General features: G+C 37.0%; 2 protein-coding genes across 4 annotated transcripts in view; both read right to left on the reverse strand.

Moving 5' to 3' along the window:
• Window positions 1-330: 330 nt before the first annotated feature.
• Window positions 331-13,276, reverse strand: hm13 (histocompatibility (minor) 13). Of its 3 annotated transcripts, XM_005161890.6 has the most exons (13): window positions 12,937-13,276; window positions 10,955-11,053; window positions 10,273-10,355; window positions 10,100-10,188; window positions 9,775-9,860; window positions 8,867-8,992; window positions 8,682-8,739; window positions 8,129-8,212; window positions 7,953-7,989; window positions 4,419-4,521; window positions 4,254-4,339; window positions 2,228-2,417; window positions 331-1,076 (listed from the first exon to the last, which is right to left on the reverse strand). In XM_005161890.6, the coding sequence occupies exons 1-12, from the start codon at window positions 13,126-13,128 to the stop codon at window positions 2,264-2,266; spliced, it is 1,197 nt and encodes a 398-aa protein (XP_005161947.1). In that variant the 5' UTR covers window positions 13,129-13,276; the 3' UTR covers window positions 331-1,076; window positions 2,228-2,263.
• Window positions 13,277-15,419: 2,143 nt separating this feature from the next.
• Window positions 15,420-25,817, reverse strand: part of col9a3 (collagen, type IX, alpha 3) — a 29,240-nt gene continuing 18,842 nt past the window's right edge. The window contains exons 22-32 of the mRNA NM_001305573.1: window positions 24,297-24,350; window positions 24,153-24,206; window positions 23,312-23,383; window positions 22,653-22,688; window positions 22,530-22,574; window positions 22,414-22,446; window positions 20,098-20,244; window positions 19,337-19,391; window positions 18,499-18,681; window positions 18,070-18,147; window positions 15,420-16,645 (exon numbers count right to left, since the gene is read on the reverse strand). Coding sequence (NP_001292502.1) covers window positions 16,461-16,645; window positions 18,070-18,147; window positions 18,499-18,681; window positions 19,337-19,391; window positions 20,098-20,244; window positions 22,414-22,446; window positions 22,530-22,574; window positions 22,653-22,688; window positions 23,312-23,383; window positions 24,153-24,206; window positions 24,297-24,350 — 942 coding nt within the window. The 3' untranslated portion in view covers window positions 15,420-16,460. The remainder of the gene's footprint in view (window positions 16,646-18,069; window positions 18,148-18,498; window positions 18,682-19,336; window positions 19,392-20,097; window positions 20,245-22,413; window positions 22,447-22,529; window positions 22,575-22,652; window positions 22,689-23,311; window positions 23,384-24,152; window positions 24,207-24,296; window positions 24,351-25,817) is intronic.

Below are 25,817 nucleotides of genomic sequence, written 5' to 3' on the forward strand. Positions count from 1 at the left end.
AAATTCCCATCCCAAACAGGATGATTTTTCACGACAAATCTTATTTTGACTCATATTTTGGGAAAACGCTTTGAAAGTTTTCCAAAAACTCAATGCACTGTTTAGACTGACTCCTCTTTGGTGATGTTGGCAGCTGTTTTTGCCCCGTTGACTTGCATTATAATCACATTTTTGGACACATTCTCAACAGGGAAAACCAGCAGCAATCAATAAATGTGATTATAAATGAAGTCAATGGCGCAAAAACAGCCACCATGCACATTACACATGATGCGTATGCGCATCCAAACACAATTATTAATAATTAACGCCACCACCACACGGATCATGTGTTTTTCCAGATTGGTAAACACCACACATTTAATGCAAATAAAAGACAAAATCAAAACAGTGCTCCTCATATAAGCTCAAACATTTACACTGAGAAAAGCGTTACACAAGAAGAGACGGTCAAACCATGGCGAGCATGAGGTGCATTAAATATGAGCAAGAAACAATATGGCACTACTCAAGTTCATCCTTTAACTTCCGTCAGGGGGAGAAAAACAAACAGTCTCTTTCTTATTGGTCCCACAGTTTGCATAAAATAAAACAACACATGTAATCCAGAATGCCTTTGTCTTATTAAATAAAACAGACAGCTAGAAACCGAATCCCTCATGAGATCCTACAATAAAAACAAACAAAATAGGAGTACATGGAGTAGGTGCCGGACCTTAGATTCGGATGATATCTGAATATCGAATCACATGCGGAAAGTCTTACGTCTACCAACCAAATACTTCATAATTCTAACAGATATAACTTTGGAAGTGAATATAACCAATGTTTCCAAATGCTGAGGTGAATAAAGGAACAGGGGGATTTCATTACAGAGGCACTGAGAAAGCTGTTGCGCGGCGTTAAAAGAAGTTCAGAAATACACAACGTCACCGCCATGAGCAGACGGAGAGGAGTCTGTGCGCGACCACATCACTATGACAAATGCAAAACATGAATGAGGGCTGATTTGGGGCTTTTATTTGTCTTTTTCAGATTCGGTCGTCTCTTCTTTTGATGGCGTTTCCTCCTCGTACCTGCAGGTGATGATAAAAACAAAAGACAGAGAGAGGTCATGATGAGTGAAGATGAAGAGAATTATGTGCTGGTCTGTCCCTATAGAGTCACATTCTGTGTGCGTGTGTTTTATTTAGATTAAAGGGTCACACTTTATTTTGATGGTCTGTTTGTTGAATTTAAGTTACGCTGCATCTACATGCCAACTAATTCTCATTGGATTATCAGTAGACTGTTGGGTGAGGTTAGTGTAAGTTGACATGTACTTGCAAAAAAACGTTCTTATAGTCAGTTAAATGTCTGTTGAAGGAGCAGAATCAGCAGATATTGGGTTGGGGGGACATAACTGAAGACGCAGGTGTTGAGGGAGGTGTCGTGGATGCCGCTCTCTCTATTCTGCCGCACTAGGCAGTCACCTAGGTCGCCACTATGGATGCGCCGGCCTTGCCTGTTTTCAGTAGTTTGTGTAAATAAATATGCATGCTTCAGGGAACCATTCACATCTCATTTGTCATCAAACTTATTTAGGTTGTCTGTGTATTAAGGAATAATGGGCTGATTCTGACCTATACAGTAACCTCTGATGGGTAAATTTTTAGGTTTTTTCAAGCACTTTCCAGGCGCATTTTAAAGTAGATGTGTAGATTAAAACACCTATTTTTTTCAAGAATAGTGCCTTTCCAACACTTACAGTATCTATCTGTAGGCTTAATCTGATGGTGTTATTCTAGATTCAGTATGCTGACTGTTTTCAGGCATCATGAGGCTGCAGGGCTCAATCATGCATTCATAATGGTACGAACCGTTATAGGGGTGGTCAAATGTATATTATGTTATATTTATTTCTTATTTTTTATAGTTAATGTTATTATTTAAGATACAGATCAATGTGAGCTATTTTTCAAAGAGGGGGAGATCAAGAGTTACAGGTTTATCCATATTGAACACCATGTTCAAGCATAAGGGTGTCCATCAGTCCACATAGCACCAGAACAGCCTAGGCTAGAGGTCGATGATAGACTTTGTAGTAAGTAAACGGCACCTTTAGAAATACGTTTTCTGAGAGAAATGATGACGTGTTCAATACTCATATCCCCCAGTGTATATTTGGATGGATTAGATGAGATTATGAAAGGTATATTTAGATAAATTAGATTATGAAAGGTGATACCTGCAGAGGACAGTAATGTAAAGCGGAGTGCAGTCTCTACATGTCGGAGGGTGTGTGGTGTTGGCGGCGGCGCGGGCTCGACAGCTGGAAATGCTGCATGGAATCAGCCAGACTAGCTGGAGATCCCGACACGTTGGGGAAATGAGTGAGCCGTGGTGTGTGCGGCAAAACCTCATCTGAAGACTCATAGCTGCATGCCAGAGGGCAAACACCAGAGGACAGGACAGCGGAGAAAGAAGGAAAAGAGTAGAAGAAGGTGAAGAAGCAGGAGGAGGAGTGCAAGTGTCCCTAAAACTGCATCACGTTCATTTCTAGTAGAAATATTGAACTGAGTGCACTACTGAGAAAACTACCTGCTGAGACCAGATCATAAGTAGAGCTGCATGAGATTGGAAAAACTGACATTGCGATGTTTAATTTTTATTATATTCATATTAATTCATTTGACTAACTACTTTTGCATTGATTGGGATGAATTATTTAGGGAAGTGAAATTAAAGCTAACCTAAAACTATTCGACAACAGCCATTCTTGTCTGAGAACAATTTCGAAATTCTGTTTTGATTCGCTCTGATTTTAAGCACATATCATGTTAATACTTCATTGAGGATGTTACATGGTTTGTTTTCTGTATAAATCAGCAGTTTAACGCAAGTTCAGAAGTGCAAATAACGTGAACCAAATCATCAAAATGATGACAAATGAGATGTTATTTATTTTTAACATGATCGTGCATGGCTAGATTTGTTGAGAACAGTCTAGCAAACATTTATAGTTGTTTAAATGGTGGAAATGTTACTGGTAAATAAAAAAATAAAACAAATCTATTAAGTTTTTCAGCGATTGTTATCTGAGAAAAACATACCTTGAAATGTCATCACTGACCAATGAGAAGCAAGTGTGTGTAATAATCTGCGATAACACTATTTAAATAACACCGACTCATCCGGGAACTGAGAATCACCGTCAGTGAATAGGTTCATACTTGCATCACAGATTTTACTTGCATCACATTCATGCGTGTCTGCTTGTCTGTCATGCTGTGACTGTCTCCATCTAGCACCTAGATAATGCGCAGGTTAGTGTATACTCCATCAGCTGTTTTAGTTTCTGTTGTGTTTTGACTGTTTGTCTTCATCTAGTGTCTGAATAATGCGCAGGTTAGTGTATACTCCATCAGCTGTTTTAGTTTCTGTTGTGTTTTAACTGTTTGTCTTCATCTAGTGTCTGAATAATGCGCAGGTTAGTGTATACTCCATCAGCTGTTTTAGTTTCTGTTGTGTTTTAACTGTTTGTCTTCATCTAGTGTCTGAATAATGCGCAGGTTAGTGTATACTCCATCAGCTGTTTTAGTTTCTGTTGTGTTTTTGACTGTTTTTCTTCATCTAGTGTCTGAATAATGCGCAGGTTAGTGTATACTCCATCAGCTGTTTTAGTTTCTGTTGTGTTTTGACTGTTTGTCTCCATCTAGTGTCTGAATAATGTGCAGGTTAGTGTATACTAAATCAGCTGTTTTAGTTTCTGTTGTGTTTTGCCTGTTTGTCTCCATCTAGTGTCTGAAAAATGCGCAGGTTAGTGTATACTCCATCAGCTGTTTTAGTTTCTGTTGTGTTTTTGACTGTTTGTCTCCATCTAGTGTCTGAATAATGCGCAGGTTAGTGTATACTCCATCAGCTGTTTTAGTTTCTGTTGTGTTTTTGACTGTTTGTCTCCATCTAGTGTCTGAATAATGCGCAGGTTAGTGTATACTCCATCAGCTGTTTTAGTTTCTGTTGTGTTTTTGACTGTCTTCATCTAGTGTGTGAATAATGCCCAGGTTAGTGTATACTCCATCAGCTGTTTTAGTTTCTGTTGTGTTTTTGACTGTTCGTCTCCATCTAGTGTCTGAAAAATGCGCAGGTTAGTGTATACTCCATCAGCTGTTTCTGTAAGCTTTGCGTTTTTGACTGTTTGTCTCCATCTAGGGTCTAAATGTACCTTAAGCACCCTGACCCTGAATATAAGCTCAGTTTTCAGGGGGAATTACCTGAACATCTCGGTTAGTTCTCCTTTAACAAGTGCCACCAGCACTGGAAATCCAACACAAGCAGGCACCAGGTACAGCAAAGCAGGCTGGGAAACAAAACACAGATGATACAGCACTTGTTCAGTGCTCATTTGTTATAAAGTGCAAAAATCTGTTGTCATTTACCTGAGCATGTTTAAAGGTGTGCATCACGAAAATGGTCAGACCCAGGCCAAAAATGTAAGCCAGGAAGCTGGTGTAGAAGTATGTTCGTGTGTTCTTCTTCAGACTGAGGAAACAGAGGAATTTACACATCTCAAAGATAAAACTAAAATCAGACCACAAGACTGTATTTGTTAATGTTACACATAAAGGGTCAGTTCACCCAACATGAAAATGTACTCACTATTTACTCACCCTTCTGTGTTTTTAAACTTTAATGAGTTTGAACACTAAAGAAAATAAATACTATGGAAGTCAACTGTTACAGGTTTCCAACATTCTTCAAAATATCTTCTTTAGCGTTTGACAGAATAAACAAAGTCAAATATGTGTTATATGCAGTTGAAAGGCGAGTAAATGATGACAATTTTAATATTGGGGTGAATTGACCCTCTAACTGCATTAGTTAATAACACTCTTACACTCTTAATTTCTTATATAAATAATTTCTCAATTTTTGCTAATCTTTTACGCAGATTTTTTTAAATAAAACATTTACTGAAACAGAACTATAACAATGAACATTTTATTAAATGAATTCAGTACCAGGCATCGTTCATGTATTTAAAGTTAATGTTATTAAATGCATGAAGTGAAGTTGACTAATGAGTAAACGGTAATTATTAACCCCAAAATGACATCAAACTGTAATTATTAACCCCAAAATGACATCCAACGGTAATTATTAACCCCAAAATGACATCCAACGGTAATTATTAACCCCAAAATGACATCCAACGGTAATTAACCCCAAAATGACATCAAACTGTAATTATTAACCCCAAAATGACATCCAACGGTAATTATTAACCCCAAAATGACATCCAACGGTAATTAACCCCAAAATGACATCAAACTGTAATTATTAACCCCAAAATGACATCAAACTGTAATTAATAACCCCAAAATGACATCAAACGGTAATTATTAACCCCAAAATGACATCCAACGGTAATTAACCCCAAAATGACATCCAACGGTAATTAACCCCAAAATGACATCAAACTGTAATTATTAACCCCAAAATGACATCAAACTGTAAATATTAACCCCAAAATGACATCCAACGGTAATTATTAACCCCAAAATGACATCCAACAGTAATTATTAACCCCAAAATGACATCCAACGGTAATTAACCCCAAAATGACATCCAACGGTAATTATTAACCCCAAAATGACATCCAACGGTAATTATTAACCCCAAAATGACATCCAACGGTAATTAACCCCAAAATGAGATCAAACTGTAATTATTAACCCCAAAATGACATTAAACTGTAATTATTAACCCCAAAATGACATTAAACTGTAATTATTAACCCCAAAATGACATTTTCCTGACACATCACTTTCTTCTTCAACTGAGTTATGTAACAGCTTCCTGTCTTTTTTTGAAACAAAAATTGAGGACATTCATCATCAATTACATACAAATATTTCAGCCCCTGACTTCAGCCAAAATGTTTCTGAAATCATCACACATTTCTCTTTTGATACTTTTACCTTACCATCTACCGCTGAAATAGTTGGTCATATACAGAAATCTAAAACTACCAACTGTCTGCTTGATCCACTTCCTACATGCTTAGTTAAGACCTGTCTTCCATCATTGTCCACACTGATTACTAACATCATTCACAAATCACTGGATTCTGGATCTGTCCCATCTTTACTTAAAACTGCTGTAATCACCCCAGTACTAAAAAAACCTGGAGCTGATTCATCCAATTTGGCCAACTATAGACCAATTTCCAATTTGCCATTTATCTCAAAAATACTGGAAAAATGTGTTGCATCTCAACTCCATAAATACCTTGCTAATAACAATTTGTTTGAGCTCTTCCAGTCTGGTTTTCGTCCCAACCACAGCACTGAGACTGCTCTTGTCAGGATCACTAATGATCTACTATTGGCAGCAGACTCTGGTTTACTGTCAATTCTTATTCTCCTGGACTTGAGTGCAGCCTTTGACACGGTTTCGCACGAGGTTCTTTTGAATAGGCTTGCCTCACTAGGGATCTCTGGCACCCCTCTTTTATGGTTGAAGTCATATCTTGAAGATCGTACTCAGTTTGTTCAAATTAAAGATTTTAAGTCAAGATCGCAGATTGTCACTACTGGTGTCCCACAGGGTTCTGTACTGGGTCCACTCCTGTTTATCATATATCTACTGCCTCTTGGTCACATTTTCAGAAAATACAACATACAATTTCACTGTTATGCTGACGACACTCAACTCTACCTGTCCACCAAGCCCTCCTGTTCTTTTCCTCCTCCTGCTTTGAGCAGATGTTTAGCTGAAATAAAAATCTGGCTTTCAGCTAACTTTTTAAAATTAAACAGCGACAAAACTGAAGCCCTTCTCATCGGCACTAAAAGTGTTTTGGATAAAGCTGATAAATTCACTATAAACATTGATAACAGTACAATTTTTCCCTCCATGCAGGTAAAGAGTTTGGGTGTCATCTTGGATAGCACACTCTCATTTGAAGGTCACATTAATAATATTACACGTACTGCATATTTCCACCTGCGTAATATCACTCGTCTCCGCCCTTCTCTCACAACTAATAACACAGCAATTCTCATCCACGCATTAGTTACTTCACGTCTTGACTACTGTAATGCACTTCTTTCTGGACTTCCTTCCAAACTTCTCCATAAACTCCAACTGGTTCAGAACCATGCAGCTCGTGTCATCTCTAGGACCCCATCTCACGAGCACGTCACACCACTCCTCTATCAGCTTCATTGGCTTCCAGTAAAATATCGAATTGATTTTAAAATATTACTTCTAACTTTCAAGGCACTCCATAATCTCGCTCCTCAATATCTCACTGAACTTCTCCATATCTACACCCCTTCTCGTACTCTTAGGTCAGCTAACAACTTCACTCTGGCACCACCTCGCACTCGACTGAGCACAATGGGAGACAGATCTTTTAGCTCTATGGCTCCTAGGCTATGGAACTCACTTCCATTAGACCTTAGGAGCAGTGATAGTCTTCACAATTTTAAATCACGTCTAAAAACCCATCTTTTTAAGCAGGCTTTTACTTAACAATTTTATCATGTTTTTATTATGTTCTTTTTCGCTATTGCGTTTTAACTTGTTTGGTCATTGATTGTTTTTAGTAATGTTTAAGTTGTTTAGCATGTCTGATGATGCTTACTGTAAGGCGACCTTGGGTGTCCAGAAAGGCGCCATTTATAAATAAAATGAATTATTATTATTATTATTATTAAACTGTAATTATCAACACCAAAATGACATTAAACTGTAATTATCAACACCAAAATGACATCAAACTGTAATTATTAACACCAAAATGACATCAAACTGTAATTATTAACACCAAAATGACATTAAACTAATTATTAACCCCAAAATGACATCAAACTGTAATTATTAACCCCAAAATGACATCAAACTGTAATTATTAACCCCAAAATGACATTAAACTGTAATTATCAACTTCAAATAAATGAGTTTACCTGACATCAAAGCGCAGGAGCAGAGCAATAAAAATTCCTGAATAAAAAATATAAATAGAAGTGAGTGGACACGGTTATGAGCATCTTTTGAGCAATGTTTGTGTGCTCAACACACGACTGCTTAACACAAACAAGTTAAAGTGTGTTAGAGATCATCATCATCGTCATGTGTTTACCTGGAATAACAATGTCCCCGAGTCCCAGCATGGCAAAGTTACTGGCGCCCAAACCTTTCTCCAGCAAATCTTGAGGGAAAACCACTGGGAAAATAGTCAGAGGAAAATAAAGGTGAGAATGAGCAGCAAAAGTACAGTACAGGTTGCTTTGTTTGTGTATGGGATTGCACTATATGTTTGCGCACTGATCTGTGAATAATCTGATGGATCAGGATGGGTCGACTGAACTATGTGTTTGCCCACTATCGGTGCCGACTATAAATAGTGAAAGTGAAACCTCCATGAAAGTGCCTTGAACTAAAACAGGACACAAATAAAGATGACTAGAAATGATCATTTGACGACTATAGACACTTCTTTGTGAACACAGCCATTTAATACACTGAAATAAGTTTTTTTTAGCCATTTCTAAACAGAATGAGTGCAGTTTTCTGTATACAGCGACCCCTGGTGGTTCTAGTGTTAAACAGCTCTTTAAAATTTAACAAAAGCATTCGCACTATCAGTCATCAGGTGTTCAGCTGAAGGCAGTATTGACTGATCAGATACTCACACTTGATCGGGGCTTCAAAGGACTTGGCAACTGTCACCATAACATTAGTGCCAAAAACCTGAAAGCAAACAGAGTACACACGTCATTTCAATTACACACAGTAGGCCAGTGCTACACTGTACAGGCCCAAGGCTGCTCCTTCAGAAAACTACATTAAAGTCAATTATAATTTGGGTCAGTTTTACCCAGAAGACGTCGTAAACGAAGAGTCCTCCCAGCAGAATGCATCCGGTGCTGACGTTATTGAGGTGCAGCAGCTCCACGCCGTTCAGAGCAAACGCCAGACCAAACAGGTTATTGGCTATCCAGTGCTGTCAGCAAACGCACAAACACTTCTGTCAAAACTAAAACACTATTGGCATGAAAATGAAGTTCTTGATATTTAATCCAGTGTTTTCAAGGTTTTTAAAAGAGCTTCAGAATATCTACTTTATTGTTAAGCAGGAGAAAGAAACTCAAAGGTTTATAACAAAGGAAAGACGGAGTAATTGACGACAGAATACACTTTTGGGTGAACTTTTCCTTTAAAGCACTTGAACACTAATTATCTTAATTATGTACAGTTGAATTCAGAATTATTCACCCTCCTGTATATTTTTGTTCCCAACAGAGAGAAGATTAGAACACATTTCCAATCATAACAGTGTTAATAACTCATCTCTAATAGCTGCTGTGTTTCCTCTTCATCATGATGACAGCACATAATATTAGACTAGATATTCTTCAAGACACTAGTGTTCAGCTTACAGTGACATGTAAAGGCTTCACTAGGGTAATTAGGGTAAAGTTAGGGTAATTAGGCAAGTCATTGTATAACAGTGGTTTGTTCTGGAGACAATCCAACACTAATATTGCTGAAGGGGTGAATAATATTGAGCTTAACATGACTTTAACACTATTAACAACTGTGTTAAAAACTAATAAGACTTTCTCCAGAATAAAAAGGAAATATTGTGATATACCAGGCTATTATTCTATTTGACCTGTATATAGACAGCTAAGAGCGAGAGGAACTACATTTTCAAAATCAGACGTGCTGTCAGACTTCTATAAAAAGCTGATCTAAATGAGGAGCAGATTAAATGCACTGTACCTTCTTGAGGACGTACCAGACCCCTACCACACTGCTGATGCACAGGCAGATCAGATCCTTCGTGTCAAACTCATAGTTGACTATTTCTGTGGATGAAAACAGGACATTTCACCTTTACCATCACAGACTGAATGTGTTTTAATGGCTGCATGTACAGCGCACAGTTCAAGTGACCCAATTCTGATTTAATTCTCCCATGTGGCACAGAAATAATGGCTGAAAGGAATGTTCACAGTGTCCTATTCCGCTCTCCATCACCATATTCGGGAAATCATCCACCATTAAAATAGTGCGGTGTAAATGCAGGTGCAGCACACACACTCACCCTCTTTGCTTTCTCCTGAGCCCTGTGTGAACAGCAGCTGGTACTGCTTATTTGACAGGTTAGCAGGGAAAACTCTGCACATGAAGGGACTGAGAGAGCCAAACACAAATGCACAATTACAAATCGCAAACATGACACGATTCATGCAAGCGTTAAAGATGTCAGAAGCGTACCTCATTGTGTGAGACAGCGCTAATATTCCCAGCACAAAGAAATACATGGATAACAGCATGTTGACATACTCCTGTGAGAAAACCTACAAGTATCAGAACATAAACAGATTCATTAGAGGAAAATTAAATTAAATTAATGCTTTTAAGCTGAAAGGTGTAACTTTGTATGATATATTGCACCAAAATACATTGTGATCAATTATATTACTGTCATTTAATGCCACTCATCATTATATAATGCCAGAATGACACTATAATATGATCAGAATGCAGGTGCACTCTTCCAAAGAACACATCATATTTACTCTTCAGAATATATTATTTAATTGTAGTCATTTTAACAGTTTAATAATCAGGCATTGGAGTCAGAATGTGAAATGCATATCCTAAATAACTAGTAATGAATGTTCATAAAAGTAACTGCGATATCTGCTGCCAGATCTTTTTTCTAACCAATGGCATGAAGAAGCTGACCAAGCACAGGCTGCTATGATTCAGGTTGGTATGCTGCTTGTCAATAAATGCAATATACATTTATAAAAACGTGAATAATTAAAGGTTCAGTTAAACGCTGTAATTGTTATCAACCCAAAACTCCTGATCGCAGCACCTCTACTATGAACACATTTATGAAGGCTTTAAAAGTTTTGCCACTCTGAGACAAACACACAGGAGCTGTCACCTTGAAAAAGAGGTAGAGGCCGAAGAGTGTGCAGCTGGCGATGATGGGGAATCGAGCTGCATCTCTGCTGGTGATGGTCTCGGGCATATCAGAAGATCCCTGAGAGAGAGAACAGCAGAAATCATCTTAATCTCCACTAAACATCCTGACAACATCAATGCAGCTATTCTGATGTTACCCACGAGTTAATATTGTGCTTTAATTATACAACATGTACTGAAATGCAACATTTAGAATTTGTAAATAATGCTTTTCTTTAATTATACTCACCGGCCACTTTATTAGGTACACCTTATTAGTATCGGGTCCAACTCATTTTGCCTTCAGATCTGCCTTAATCCTTGGTGTTGTAGATTCAACAAGCTGCTGGAAATCTTCCTCAGAGATTTTGCTCCATATTGTCATGATAGCATCACACAGTTGCTGCAGATTTGTCGGCTTCACATCCATGATGCCAATCTCCACCACATCCCAAATCTGCTCTATTGGATTGAGCTCTGGTGACTGTGGAGGCCATTTGAGTACAGTGAACTCATCGTCATGTTCAAGACACCAGTCTGAGATGATTGAGCTTTATGACATGCTGCGTTATCCTGCTGGAAGTAGCCATCAGAAGATGGAGACACTGTGCTCATAAAGGGATGGACATGGTCAGCAGCAATACTCAGGTAGGCTGTGGCGTTGATGCTCAATTGGTACTAATGGACCCAAAGAAAATCTCCCCTACACCATTACACCACCACCACCAGCCTGAACCGCTGATACAAGGCAGGATGATCCATGCTTTCATGTTGTCTGAACCGAGCATCCAAGTGTGTGAGCAGAAATGGAGACTCATCAGAGCAGCAACGTTTCTCCAATCTTCTATTGTCCAGTTTTGGTGAGGCTGTGTGAATTGTAGCCTCAGTTTCCTGTTCTTAGCTGACAGGAGCGGCACCCGGTGTGCTCTTCTGCTGCGGTAGCCCATCCGCCTCAAGGTTGGACATGTTGTGTGTTCAGAGATGCTCTTCTGCAGAGCTCGGTTGTAACGAGTGCTTATTTGAGTTCAGCTGGAACCAGTCTGGCCATTCTCCTCTGACATCAACAAGGCATTTGCGCCCACAGAACTGCCGCTCACTGGATATTTCCTCTTTGTCAGAGCATTCTCTGTAAAGCCTAGAGATGGTTGTGCATGAAAATCCCAGTAGATCAGCAGTTTCTGAAATACTCAGAGCAGCCCGTCTGGCAGCAACAACCATGCCACGTTCAAAGTCTCTTAAATCCCCTTTCTTCCCCATTCTGATGCTCACTCTGACCTGCAGCAGATCCTCTTGACCATGTCTACATGCCTAAATACAGTGAGCTGCTGCCCTGTGATTGGCTTATTAGACATTTGTGTTAACAAGCAGTTGGACAGGTGTACCTAATAAAGTGGCCAGTGAGTGTATATTAAGGAGAATGTCCTAATACAAAACAAACTTTACTCTATTCTTCAAGATAGTTTTGATCATGTATTTCTGGTTTTAAATAATCGTCAACATCACACTGAATGTGTGAACATATGGCGCGTCATCAGTATCGTTACAGTTAGTTAATTTAAATCCTCCATCAGTTAACGGTTTTCAAAGGCTGGCTTCAACTGACTGAGGTAATGACGGTATTATTATATTGATTATTATACCATATATTGTTTACCGCTAACGTTACTTTAAATATAGCGTCTGAAATCACATTTAAATAAGCATTAGCACTATTTAACTGACTGTCAACAGTATTGTATCGATCATATGATGTGCTGTTAATATGATTAAATGAGCGCGCGTCATCAGTATACGGTTATTTACGTTAAATGCTTCAGTTAACGGTTTTTTAAATCAGGCTTCAGATAACTGGTGTTTACATACAGCGACAGATCGGTTTGACTGCGTATTTACGGTTTTAAAGTAATCGTGGCGCTTACGTTAACATCACAACTAATCTGAATGACATCTAGATGAGTTTACCTTGGATTTGGAGCATCCCACAGACCTGAGCGCCCCGAAGAAGATGGGCAGCAGGGCCATGAGCAGCAGGCTGCCGTACGCCAGAGCCGTACCCTCAGCGCTGGACACGAACCGGCCCGCAGTCCCGTTTACCAAATCCGACCCATTACTTGAGCCGTCGGGCGCCGGCGCGGTCTGCTCCACATCCGCCATGTTTCAGCGCGCTCGGTTACCGGGATAGGCTTAACGTTAGATACAAGCGGTTTAATTAGAGTGTCACTGAGTGCGCTGCTCATTGAGGGGGAACCGATCGCTGTTAAGGCCACGTTTCCTAAAATCAGCCCGGTGAGTGTTCTTCCTCTTCTTCTGGCGGGTTACTGGCTGTTAAAAAACTGTTTTACAGGTTTACACCGCCACCTCCTGTGCTGTAGTGTGAAGTCAACTCATAGAGGTGAGGTTGGTTGTATATTGGGATATTCAGACATTCTCCTTAATAATATAATGTCAGAAAAGTATTGAAAATAGGGAAGTCATATTAGCAGTAAATGACTATCAAAGTACAGCATTGTTCACAGTCAATTAGACAGTGTTAATGTTGTTTACAAGTCATACTTGCATGCTAATTCAGATCCAATATTCAGAGTAACATGCTAAACAATATAGAGACTGCTAAATGAACCAATGTGCGGATATAAAACCAACTTCACCTCTATGACTGTCTAATTGACTGTGATCGATGCTGTACTTTGATAGTCATTTGCTGCTAATATGATTTCCCAATTTAAAATGAGCAAAGAATACTTTTCTGACATTATATTATTCAGGAGAATGTCTCAATATTCCAATATACAACCAACTTTACCTCTATAGTCAACTCTTAAATCTAGTCCACCTTGCATGAAGAAAATAGTTTTCACTTTCAGCTCACTTTTTAGATTGTGTGTGTGTGTGTGTGTCTGTGTAGGCTTTACAGTGCTCTAAAAAATACTCAAGCTAGTCTCTGTCATGTTTTCAAACAGTTATATTTGATTTACAGGCTCGTAGCCAGCCTATTATAAATGGGTGTTTTTTTTTCTCAAAAAGTGGACCTATTTGCAGATATTTAAGGTTAAAATACTGCATTTTAGTGACATTTTAAGCACTAATTTGTGTTGAATAAGCTTGTCGGATGGATCTCATTACCACACTTTTTTTGATGACACATAAGTACTTCCTACATTTTTGTCAAAGTGCTTATCATACTGTTTTTTGTTTACAAAAATTTATGTTTTATTACGAATGTGCATTTAAACTGTAACTTAATACAGTATATATATATATATATATATATATATATATATATATATATATATATATATATATATATATATATATATATATGTAATGATTTTTGTAATGATGCATTTTTAAAAAAAATATGAAAAAGTTTTATTTTTAAATGCTAATTTAATGTCATCCATCATAAAAAAAACAATTAAACAAAAAAAAATTAAAACTGTAGCCAATATGCAAATCAGTTCAACTCATTTCCTCAGTCAGAACGTGTCCATTTAAATAATAAAAGCCCTCTCTTATTGGTTATTTTTCTTAAAGCGTTCTTCTGGTAGTTATTGGTCATTTATGATGGCACACTGTCAAAAATAGGACCAATGAGCTGAAATAAGGGCCGAATTCTGGACTTTGTCAGAAGGGGGGTGGGTTTGACTTGGGGCCTGATTTACCAAAGTCACACAAGTGGCAACTTCACATCTGTCATTCATTCATTCATTCATTCATTTTCTTTTCAGCTTAGTCCCTTTATTCATCAGGGGTCGCCACAGTGGAATAAACCACCAACTATTCCAGCATATATTTTACGCAGCGGATGCCCTTCTAGCTGCAACCCATTACTGGGAAACATCCACACTCATTCACACACAAACTCATACACTACAGCCGATTTAGCTTATTTATTCCCCTATAGCGCATGTGTTTGGACTGTGGGGAAACTGGAGCACATCCGTCACACATTGAGTAAAGTTGGATTTATATTCGCACATTCATTAAGCGATAGCGACCACAGCCATTGTAACAAGAGTTCTTATATTGTTTATTATGCTTGTTAAATATTTTTGGTCAGAAATCGCATGTGATCTTCAAAACAACATTAGCACTTTTTAATTGACTGTCAACAATGTAGTTTTTGAACACAGTGCTTCAGTATTATTCTTTTATTATTATTCCCTCCAGAACTGTCTTGAGCATCTGTCTGCTCTCCCGTCTCACTCCTCCAAAAGCCACCGTGTTCATTGCGTTTGGTCTTGGTCGTCTGACTCATTTATTAGAGGAGATCAAACAGCACAGTGGAGATTCTCAACAGTGCAGCAGACTCCTCTTCCCTCAGTGATATCAGTGTACGTTTAAATTTATGACAGATGTGAACTTTAAATGAAGAGTTATCATATATTTAATGTACTATTAGTGTTTAGTTGAGATGTTCAGAGATATATGCGCTCTAGAAGTAATTTCCTGAAAAGTGGCTTTATTCAGTTTTTCTTACAATGATCATGCTATAGAACCTCACTGTACACACAACAGTAACTCAGAAATAATAAATAGTATTTAAAATCATATTTAATAGTTACAGCACCAATATCTAGTGGATTGGGGTCGATAAAGCCCACTGATGTCTGATGACGTATTTTACAGTAAGTGTGTCTGAAGCATCGCAACCAATGCTTCAATCCAATGTTGATGTCGAAATGCTTAAGAAATCATTGAGAATAAAAAAAAAATCAAAGAAAATGGCAAAGAAAATCAATTTGCAGTAATACATCCAATGTTTCTGTGTTCATTTCTAGATGGCTCCAGCTTCTCATATTGTACACTGCAATAAATGCGGAATTACTTAAGAGTTTATGTCTTGTTTATAGTATAAATATCTAAATATTTTTAAATCTGGAAGCATTTTCTAGACAAGCCAAACATATAGTGTTGTTTTTAGAAATAATGATTTTAAATGAAGAGAGTTTTTTCTTAAAACAAACAAAATAATCAAGTTTTTGCTTTGAAATAACATTATTTAGCTAACCCTATAGGCAGATTATTTAGCTTGTTTTAAGGAAAATCTCTCTTCATTTTGACTCATTATTTCTGAAAACAGCACTATATGTTTTAATTGTCAAAAAAATGCTTCTTGATTTAAGAATGATTAATTCTTTAAACAGTAAACAAGACTAAAACTCAACATAATGAAGAGTATTTTGCAGTGTAGACACCGTAAAATCCCTCATGAAGCTCAGAGTTGCACTTCATTACACTTGAAATTGTGCTGCACAAAGACACTGCTAACCATGTTGTTGATGACTGAAATATAAGTACATATATTTCTTCTACATCAGCACAGTGTGATGAATCAGTCTTTGGTTGTATCTACACGTTTTGACGCTCTTGAAGACTCCCCTGAATCAGTATCTGCTCAGATCTGCAGTGCTGATCGGGATCCGCTGACTCTTCTTCAGTTCTGTTTTCCTCCAAAAGCACTCCTGGAATTGTTATTATTTTGGTTAATGGTTCTTGGGGTTGGAGGATTTCCCGTGAGGTGCAGCGCCCTGACACGCTGTTGTGTCGCAGATTCCCGGCGATCCCTGGTGTCCCGGTCGGCCGCTTCTGCCTGGCTCTCCGGACTCTCCCGGGTCTCCAGGAGCTCCGTCACGGCCATCTTTAATGATGCCATCCACACCAGGCAGACCTGATGGACACAAACAATTACACGAACATTACTTAAAGTACAAATGATTTGTGAACCCAGTAGTGTGTGTGTGTCAGCAGTGTGTGTGTGTATCTCCAGCAGCGGTCTCTAATGCTGATCATGAGTTAATTGTGTTTGTTCTTGATGCAGAAACACTGTGATTGACATTCTCTCTTTGTACGTGTCATCAGAGGGGGAAAGCCCCGCCCACTAGTGCCCATCTCTCCATCTCATTAGCATAAACAGCAGCCCTGAGTGAGAAGCAGCCGTCTGTCCATTAGCCATTAGAGTGTTTGAGCTGCTGAAGATCATGTCAGCATAGACTAAGAGGATTATAGATGTGCAGTTCTAGATGAAGCACAGATATCATGCAGTTTTTATTATTAAGGCAAAACAAAAACTATTTTTTCATAATTGAATTTAGCCCATTTTGAAAATGAATATTTTCCTGCATTTCTCAGTGAATATAGATGATGTATTTTGGTGTATTTAAACAAAACAGATTAATAAAATTTATATATTAATTAAAATAATATTTTAGTCACCAAACATGTTTAGAAATTAAAAGATAATACAATTAAATTCAAGCTAAATATTGCAAAAATAAATTACAACCTACAAAATTTTAACTAAATTGTTACATTTTTTGCTTTTCTTGATTTTTCCTCTTTTTTTAAAATTTGGATTTGATATTTTTTCTATAATATATGTTTTTCTCTGCATGATGTTTAGCTGTTTTGAGGATCTTTTGGTCTACTTCACCTTGTAATTAAGTGGTTTCTTGATTGTGAACAGGTGTGGCAGTAATCAGGTCTGTGTGTGGCTACAGAACTCTGGTTTCTCATTCCTGAATTCAGTTTAGGTTATGTTTGTACACCGCTATGTAGTTCTGCATTTTGTTTCCCCTTAATAATAAAAACCTTCATTTCAAAACTGCATGATGTGTTTACTTGTGTATCTTTGACTGATATTTACATTTATTTGATGATTTGAAACCTTAAAGTGTGACAAGCATGCAGAAAAATAAGAAATCAGTAAGACTTTTTCACACCACTGTATATATATTTGCACTTCATGATTTTGCCAAGTATGATGCGATCCTGGATTAACATCTATGTTGATCCTGGAGCATCATTTTTGTTGGAAAATGTAATCCATAGCTAAACCCAACCATACCTGTATATTATACTCAATATCAGAAGGGAAAAAGAGTTGGATAACAATCAAGTAGAAGTGCATAAACCTAACCATAAGCCTAAACTTAACATAAACTGTAAACACATCCCTTAATTCTGATTGGCTGATTGGAATGTTGGTCCAGGATCATCATAGATGTGAATGCAGGAACATGTCGTATTTGGTGAAATCAGGTTGGTGATATATATTTGTACTTAATGTAGTTATTATATAAAGACCATACGTACCGTGGTCACCCTGGTCTCCAGTGGGCCCTTCAACTGCTTTACCAATCGGCCCCTTATCACCTGCCTCACCGACGTCCCCTGCAGAATGAACAGTATATATATACAGTTATTAATAATTACTGTAAGGATTTCAAGTTGTTCCAAGTTTCATAAAGTTAATACCGATTATTTTTAAAGAAATAAAGTGTATAGAATTGGTAGATCTGACAATAAATCTTGCAGAGTCACCTTGGCGCTCTTTTCATTATCAACATCATTAACACAAACTAACAATCTGCTCAATCTGACCTCATTTCCACAGTTAAAGTACACTAATAACATCAGAAGCTGTATGATTGTATAATTTAATGAGCTGATGTAAACTAACAATGATCAGCTGTTTTCACTGGAAACACAACTAATAACAACACAATGTGGTCGTCTTCTCACCTCTAGGACCAGGATCACCCAGATCTCCAGGCAGTCCTCTATATCCTGGTGGGCCCAGGGATCCAGGGTGGCCAATAGATCCCACTTCTCCTTGCTCTCCAGGAGGTCCAGGGGGTCCAGGGCGTCCCACAGCCCCAGGAGCCAGAGGTCTTCTCAGGTTAGCGGCAAGCTGAGCTATCTGATCTGTGGACAACATAAACCGCTTCAGGAACCTCCTCAAATAAATGATTAGCTACTTTACTATGAAAAACCCGTTGCCTTAAAATCAATAAGTTGATCTTACTTTAAAATAAGTCAGTAAATCCATTAACTTAACTTTAATAATTATGCTGTTTGTTTACTTATAGTCCTGTGAAGTGCTTTGAAATGTGCATGTTTTTATTTGATGTAATCTTAATTGAAAAATGAAGAGAGGGGGCGGGACATAGAGTAACTCCTCCCCCTTTTAACAAAAAGCAGCCAATAGCATTTAGCTTTTCTTCAAACTTTGCCAGTGAGAGTGGTTTAGCTCAAGGACATCAAATGAACAACCAATGAGATGAAGGGGGCGGGGCATGTCTGATACTAGAGAGCATTTGATTGGTCAGAAGATCTGAGTAACTGAAGTATGAAGTGATGAGAAAAAAATCATTGATCCATTTAGGCGGAAGTGACAAACTGCAAGCTTTACATGTTTATATCAGGTTTATATCTACAAATGTTCTTCAGATTAACATACTATTACTAAAACCTGAAAAGAATGGACCTTTAATAATGATAAGGCAACACGTTTACTCTCTTATTTAAAGTAAAGTCAGCTAATGTTTTTTACAGTGTAAGAGTGTAACTCAGCTCATACCATCAATCATTGATCCACACAGTTCCCTGATGTGCTGCTCACTCGCCAGCTTGCCCTGCAACACAATCCCAGCAATAACAACCATCAAAATCACTACAGAGACACACATATAGAGTCAAGCCCCAAACTATTCTTCTATCAAGACTTAAAGTAAACTAAGCATATTGATGTTGTTAGCTCACATTGCTAGTGTTTAAGAGGAAAACAATAGTTTGCTCTTGTAATGTTTAATTGAAATCTGCAAATGCACTTCCTGTTTGTGTTAAATAATCCGATTAGGTTGCTTAGAGGTATTGGGCGGGGCTAACAAACTTAACCACGCCCCTCCAGCTGTCCGTTCAGACAACAAACAGATATGGTGAGGAGGAGGAGTCTGTTAGGTGGTAATCACTCACCCCAAACCCTTTTCCCCATCTTTCTGAAAGACACGCCTACTTTCTACATCCAATCAGCTCGCACTAGATATTCCGTATTAATATTCTGTTTCTATAGGAACTTCTTTACAATACGAAAAAAACAAACAAAAAAAGGTAGCAGCTTAGAATTCATTCAGACTTTAAAGTTTTTGTTTAAATGTAAATAAAAGCTGAGAAATATTGATTATCCACATTAATGCCTCTTCTTACACATCATCTTAATATCTTCTGGCAGACGCCTGTCATTTGTGTCAAAATAAAATCTTCCTGGTTGAATAAACGTAATTTAAAGTCTACATAATGAGTGATTTTGGGGTGGCTGTATAGTGTCAGGCGTTGACTTACAGGAACTCCTGTTTTTCCGGCAACCCCGGGGAAGCCCTGTTCTCCCTGCAGTCCCATCGGTCCTGGTTTTCCGGGCACTCCTCTAGCTCCGGTCTCTCCTTGGGGTCCTACGACTCCTTTGGATCCGAGTTCACCATGTTTACCAGGCTATAGCAGGGAGAGTAAACATGACAATAGTATATTGTATGCATTTGGACTCAAAAGTGTTCAGTGTCAAAAGCATTGACGACAATATATACATTATTATTTTATTTTATTATTATTATTATTTCATTTTTTCACCCAATTTCTGTTTACCTGAGAGCAGATTTCTAATCATAATAGCTTTAATAACTCTCTAAATCTCTAATAGCTGATGTGTTTCCTCTTCATCATGATGACAGCACATAATATTAGTCTAGATATTCTTCAAGACACTAGTGTTCAGCTTACAGTGACATGTAAAGGCTTCACTAGGGTAATTAGGGTAAAGTTAGGGTAATTAGGCAAGTCATTGTATAACAGTGGTTTGTTCTGGAGACAATCCAACACTAATATTGCTGAAGGGGCGAATAATATTGACCTTAACATGACTTTAACACTATTAAACACTGCTTTTATTCTAACCCAAATAAAACATATAAGACTTTCTCCAGAAGAACAAACATTAGAGGAAACACTGAACAACTCCTCAATCTGTTAAATAAGACTTGAAGTCGGGGCCAATAGCTTAGAGCAGTGGATCTCAAACTTTTTTTATCAAGCACAACCTCAGAAAAAAAAAACTCTCCAAGTACCACCATAATGACCAGTATTGAAATACAGTAGCGTAACTACTCACTCAAAACGTCAACATTTAAATTAAAATGTACTTTTAAAAGTTAAAAATTACAGATTACTTTTTAAAAAGAAAAAAAAACCCTCCTGTACTCCTGTAAAGTCTAATTAACATAGTAGCCTATTTATCAACACCTGGAAACATAGGCTTCATTTCATCATATTCATATATAAATCACTTTTTAAATAAATTTTTAAATATATGTAGCATGTACATATGACATATTTGATTCCTTCTTGTACCACTAGAAGGAAGCCCACGTAACACTACTGGTACACGTACCACAGTTTGAGAACCACTGGCTTAGAGGTTAGTGCGTCGACATACAGCACCCAGGTGCTCGTGGCGACCCGAGTTCGATTCCCGGCTTGAGGTCTTTTGTCGATCCTTTCCCTATCTCTGCTCCCCACACTTTCCTGTCTGTAAAAATCTCTATTGTCCTATTAATAAAGGTGAAAACCCCTAAAACATTATTATAAAAGACAAATCACTTGAGAAATATCTGAAAAATAAATAAACCTGCCCTCAACTGACTCTATTTATATTTGTAATATATATATATATATATATATATATATATATATATATATATATATATATATATATATAAAAACACACACACACACACACACACACACACACACACACACACACTGTTTTGTAGTAAGTTGACAGTAGTTGTTGCTGAAGATCATCACAGTCCTCTACACACATCGACAGTTTTGTTGTGTTCTGCTCACTCACTGATGCTGCATGTCTTTTGGACCCAGAGAAACTCCATAAAGTCTATTTTAAATAAAATGGAGTATTCTGCACTTTAATATGAACTGTAAATCTATTTTAATCATCTTGTGATTATAGCCAATTTACTAAACAGACAAATAATGGATAAACACCTCTAGAAACCATTAATAGAGCACTTCTCAGAAAATACCCAAGTGCTGTTTTTTTAAGTAAAATGTTAATAATTTATTCTAAAAAGGTTTGCCTGATATAATTTCTTCCAAATTGCAAAAACAAATACCGTCATTCAGAGCATTATTTTCAGAAAATAAATTATTTTCATTCGTTTTAACTACAAATCCGTACAAATATTGATTTATAAACAATTTTGTAGTAAAAAGTGTGTACAAATGTCTTCATTTACACAGATGTGGTCAGTAGTTTAACCAATAAAACAAATGCTTTCCTCTAACACAACTATAATACAGAGAACAGTATAAAAACTAACAAATGTATTTGGTTGAGATTCGTGCACGTTTAAGTGTCCATTTATAATTATGTATTCACACCAGAAGCACCAGAGTTTCCTCTTCTAAGCAAAAGTCACTTAAAAAAGGCATACATAAATATATACAGTAACTACTGTTAATATTAATATTATAATAATGCTTCAATAGATCATTTTGTTCTGGTTTTAATGTAAAATAAAACATGTAACGACATGTCGACATTTGTGGAAAAAATGAAAATGATTGATTTGATGAATGTGATCTCACCTCTCCCTTCTGTCCGACAGGACCATACGGACCCTGAGATAAAAGAAAACCTTTAATATATTGAACATGTTTGAGTTGAACATGACTGTGCTTATACGTCCGACTGGTTTACTTACAGGCTCTCCGTTCTCTCCCGGCAGACCATCACTTCCAGCAACTCCCTGAAACACACACACTAAATCACTACACAAAACACACAACTGATCATGTTCTTCATCACATCATCATCTGCATCCTACCATGTCTCCTTTAGGTCCTCCAGCTCCACCTGGTCCCTAAGACACACACACACACACACACACACACACACAGAGAGAGAGAGAGAGAGTTAAACATGTGCAATTACTCAGAGTCGTGCTTCTAGTCCAAATATCTACAAACTCTTAAATCAAGAAGCATTTTCTAGACAAGTAATAAATATATTGTGTGTTTTCAGAAAAAATGAGTCAAAATGAAGTGAGTTTCTCCTGAAAACAAGTTAAATAATCTGACAATGGGGTTAGAGAAAAAATATGTCAAAGCAAAAACTGGATCATTTAGCTTACCCTACTGGGTATAATCCAACACTAGTATTGCTGAAGTGGCTAATAAGATTGACCTCAAAATGGGTTAAAAACTATTAAAAACAGCCTTTATTCTAGCACAAATTAAACAAATAAGACTTTCTCCAGAAGACAAACATTAGAGGAAACACTGTGAACAACTCCTCAATCTGAGAAACAGCATCTGGGAAATATCTGGAAAGGAGATTCCCAGGAGGGTGAATAATTCTGACTGTTTTTAAATTCTTTACTGCATCACACTATATTGAAATACAAAAAACGTCCTGCTTAGGGGTAAATAAAGTCTAGAAACAAACAAACACAATTACTGAGAGAGATTATTGTGCATGACTGACCCGCTCTCCAAACCCGCCTCTGATTCCAGTTGGACCAGGCAGACCTGGATCTCCCAAAGCTCCTTTCACACCCTGCACACAAATTCATCCATCATTACCAATTATTTCAACATATATGCATTAGACCATATTCCCTTTTTTATGTCCTTTAACATATTGCATTTGCTCAATAACGTCTGTCATGACCAGGCCCATGCTGAATCTGCATGCACTGAAATATACGTAGAGTTTTTAGCCCATCATTGAGTCTGTTTATTTACTCATGTAAATGTGTGCAGATATACACTCACTCTGCAAAACACTTTTCTAAAAGAACTATGCTTTACGTTTTGGTCTCGTTTCTAGTGCAAATATCTAAAAAGCCTTAAATCAAGATGCATTTTCTAGACAAGCACAAAATATTGTGTTGTTTTCAGAATTATTGAGGTGAAATGAAGGGAGTTTTTCCTTCAAACAAGCAGAATGGTCTATATATTTCCAATTTGACATACGATAATTCTTTTATCCTCCATTGTCAGATTATTCTGCTTGTTTTAATAAAAAACTCTCTTCATTTTGACTCATTATTACTCATACAAGACTATATGTGTTGCTCGTCTAGAAAATGCTTCTTGATTTAAAAGTTTGTAGATATTTGGACTATAAAAAAGACAAAAACGAAGTAAGTAAAAAACAAGTAAAGCATTATTTGCAGTGTGTATAAGCTCACTAAATCCCCAGTTAGCAATATATCTAGATACAAACGCAAGTTAACTGAATCAATTGAGTTCATTGCACTTCATTAGGAGATAACAGTTGTATCGCACACTGTTGTACAGTAATGCACACATGCGCAGCTCACCTGGAATCCTTTCACACCTTGTGGTCCAGTGTTTCCAGGTACTCCAACGCCACCCTAATGAACATGCAGATATCATATGAGAATACTCAGGATTAAAGCAGTTTATTAATCCTAGCTTTAAAGAGTTTAGTAGTGTATACTCACAGCCACACCTCTGCCTCCGGCCTCTCCTCGCTCTCCAGGGATGCCGATCTCACCCTGAGGGAGGACTCGCATTTACTAAACGTTTTTCAAAAATTTACTTATTATGTGGGAATAGTGCTAAAAGGGATACAGCTGAGGCCGGTAGTCATTAATATATGCATTAAAGGTGCTGTATGTAAGTTTTTGACTAAAACATAAAAATACCATAAAATATTGACAGATATTTAAAAATTAGTGAGCATTCCTGTTTATCTGAAAAACAACGCTCAAGTCAGATATTCTGCTGTGAACATGTGCGTTATATGCCGGAGCATGATTAAATGTAGATGCTGAATCACTGATATGTGTTGGTTTGCTCTGAGTCTCAGCTCAGTTTCAGACTCTTTCATTTATTCTCCAGATCTGAGCTGAACTATCTGCTGCTGCTGCTGTCAGAAGTACAGCAATAAACATCACGTAAATCAGCATTCACACTGATTTTATTGGCATTTAACACTGAATAAAGCACATGAGCTGTACCTGAGCTGATCATTGTCAGTTTTCTGTTGTCCAGCTGTGAGAAACAGAAGCTGTTTCTAATAAAACAATTCCAGGTGTTGTTTAGGGCAAAGACTCCTTTAATATGGAGAATATTCCTTCAATCGTGTGCCGCTGCTTTTAGGTAAAACATGATTTAAATCAGCAACAGCAAACTCCTGTTGGTCCTCAATCTGGCAACCTGCGCTTGCATGTGTTTTGATCCAGAAATGCAATACCTAGTACAACCACTGGGTGTCAAACTCATATACTGCACCTTTCAATTGTCCATTATTTGTATTTTATTAATGTCTACTCCAACCCTCAGAGTAATGTAAAAACAGTAATTATTGTTGTACGGTAATTGTATTGATGTTATAATATAAATAATTATTGTTAACTTTCGGCCACAGCCGTATACCTTCTGGACTTTAATCTTATACAGTGTTATACTGTAAAAACTGCAATACAAAATGCTTCCTACCTAGAGTTTTTGTCTTTTTTCTAGTCCAAATATCTATAAATTCTAAAATCAAGAAACATTATTTATATATATATATATATATATATATATATATATATATATATATATATATATATATATATATATATATATATATATATATATATGTATGTATGTATGTATGTATGTATGTATGTATATATATATATATATATATATATATATATATTTTTTTTTTTTTTGTGTGTGTGTGTGTGTGTATGTATATATATATATATATATATATATATATATATATATATATGTATATATATATATATATATATATATATATATATATATATATATATATATATATATATATATATATATATATGGGACAAAGATTCTATATAAGACTATATATATCAGAAACTTGTCAGAAATAAGTGAGTTTTACTTTAAAACAAGCGAAATAATCTTGTTTTTTATATAAGCTTACTCTGCTTCACCCATTGTCAGATTATTTTGCTTGTTTTAGGGGAAAACTCTCTTCATTTTGA

This window comes from Danio rerio, chromosome 23, assembly GCF_049306965.1.
Source record: "Danio rerio strain Tuebingen ecotype United States chromosome 23, GRCz12tu, whole genome shotgun sequence".
Lineage (NCBI taxonomy): Eukaryota > Metazoa > Chordata > Actinopteri > Cypriniformes > Danionidae > Danio > Danio rerio.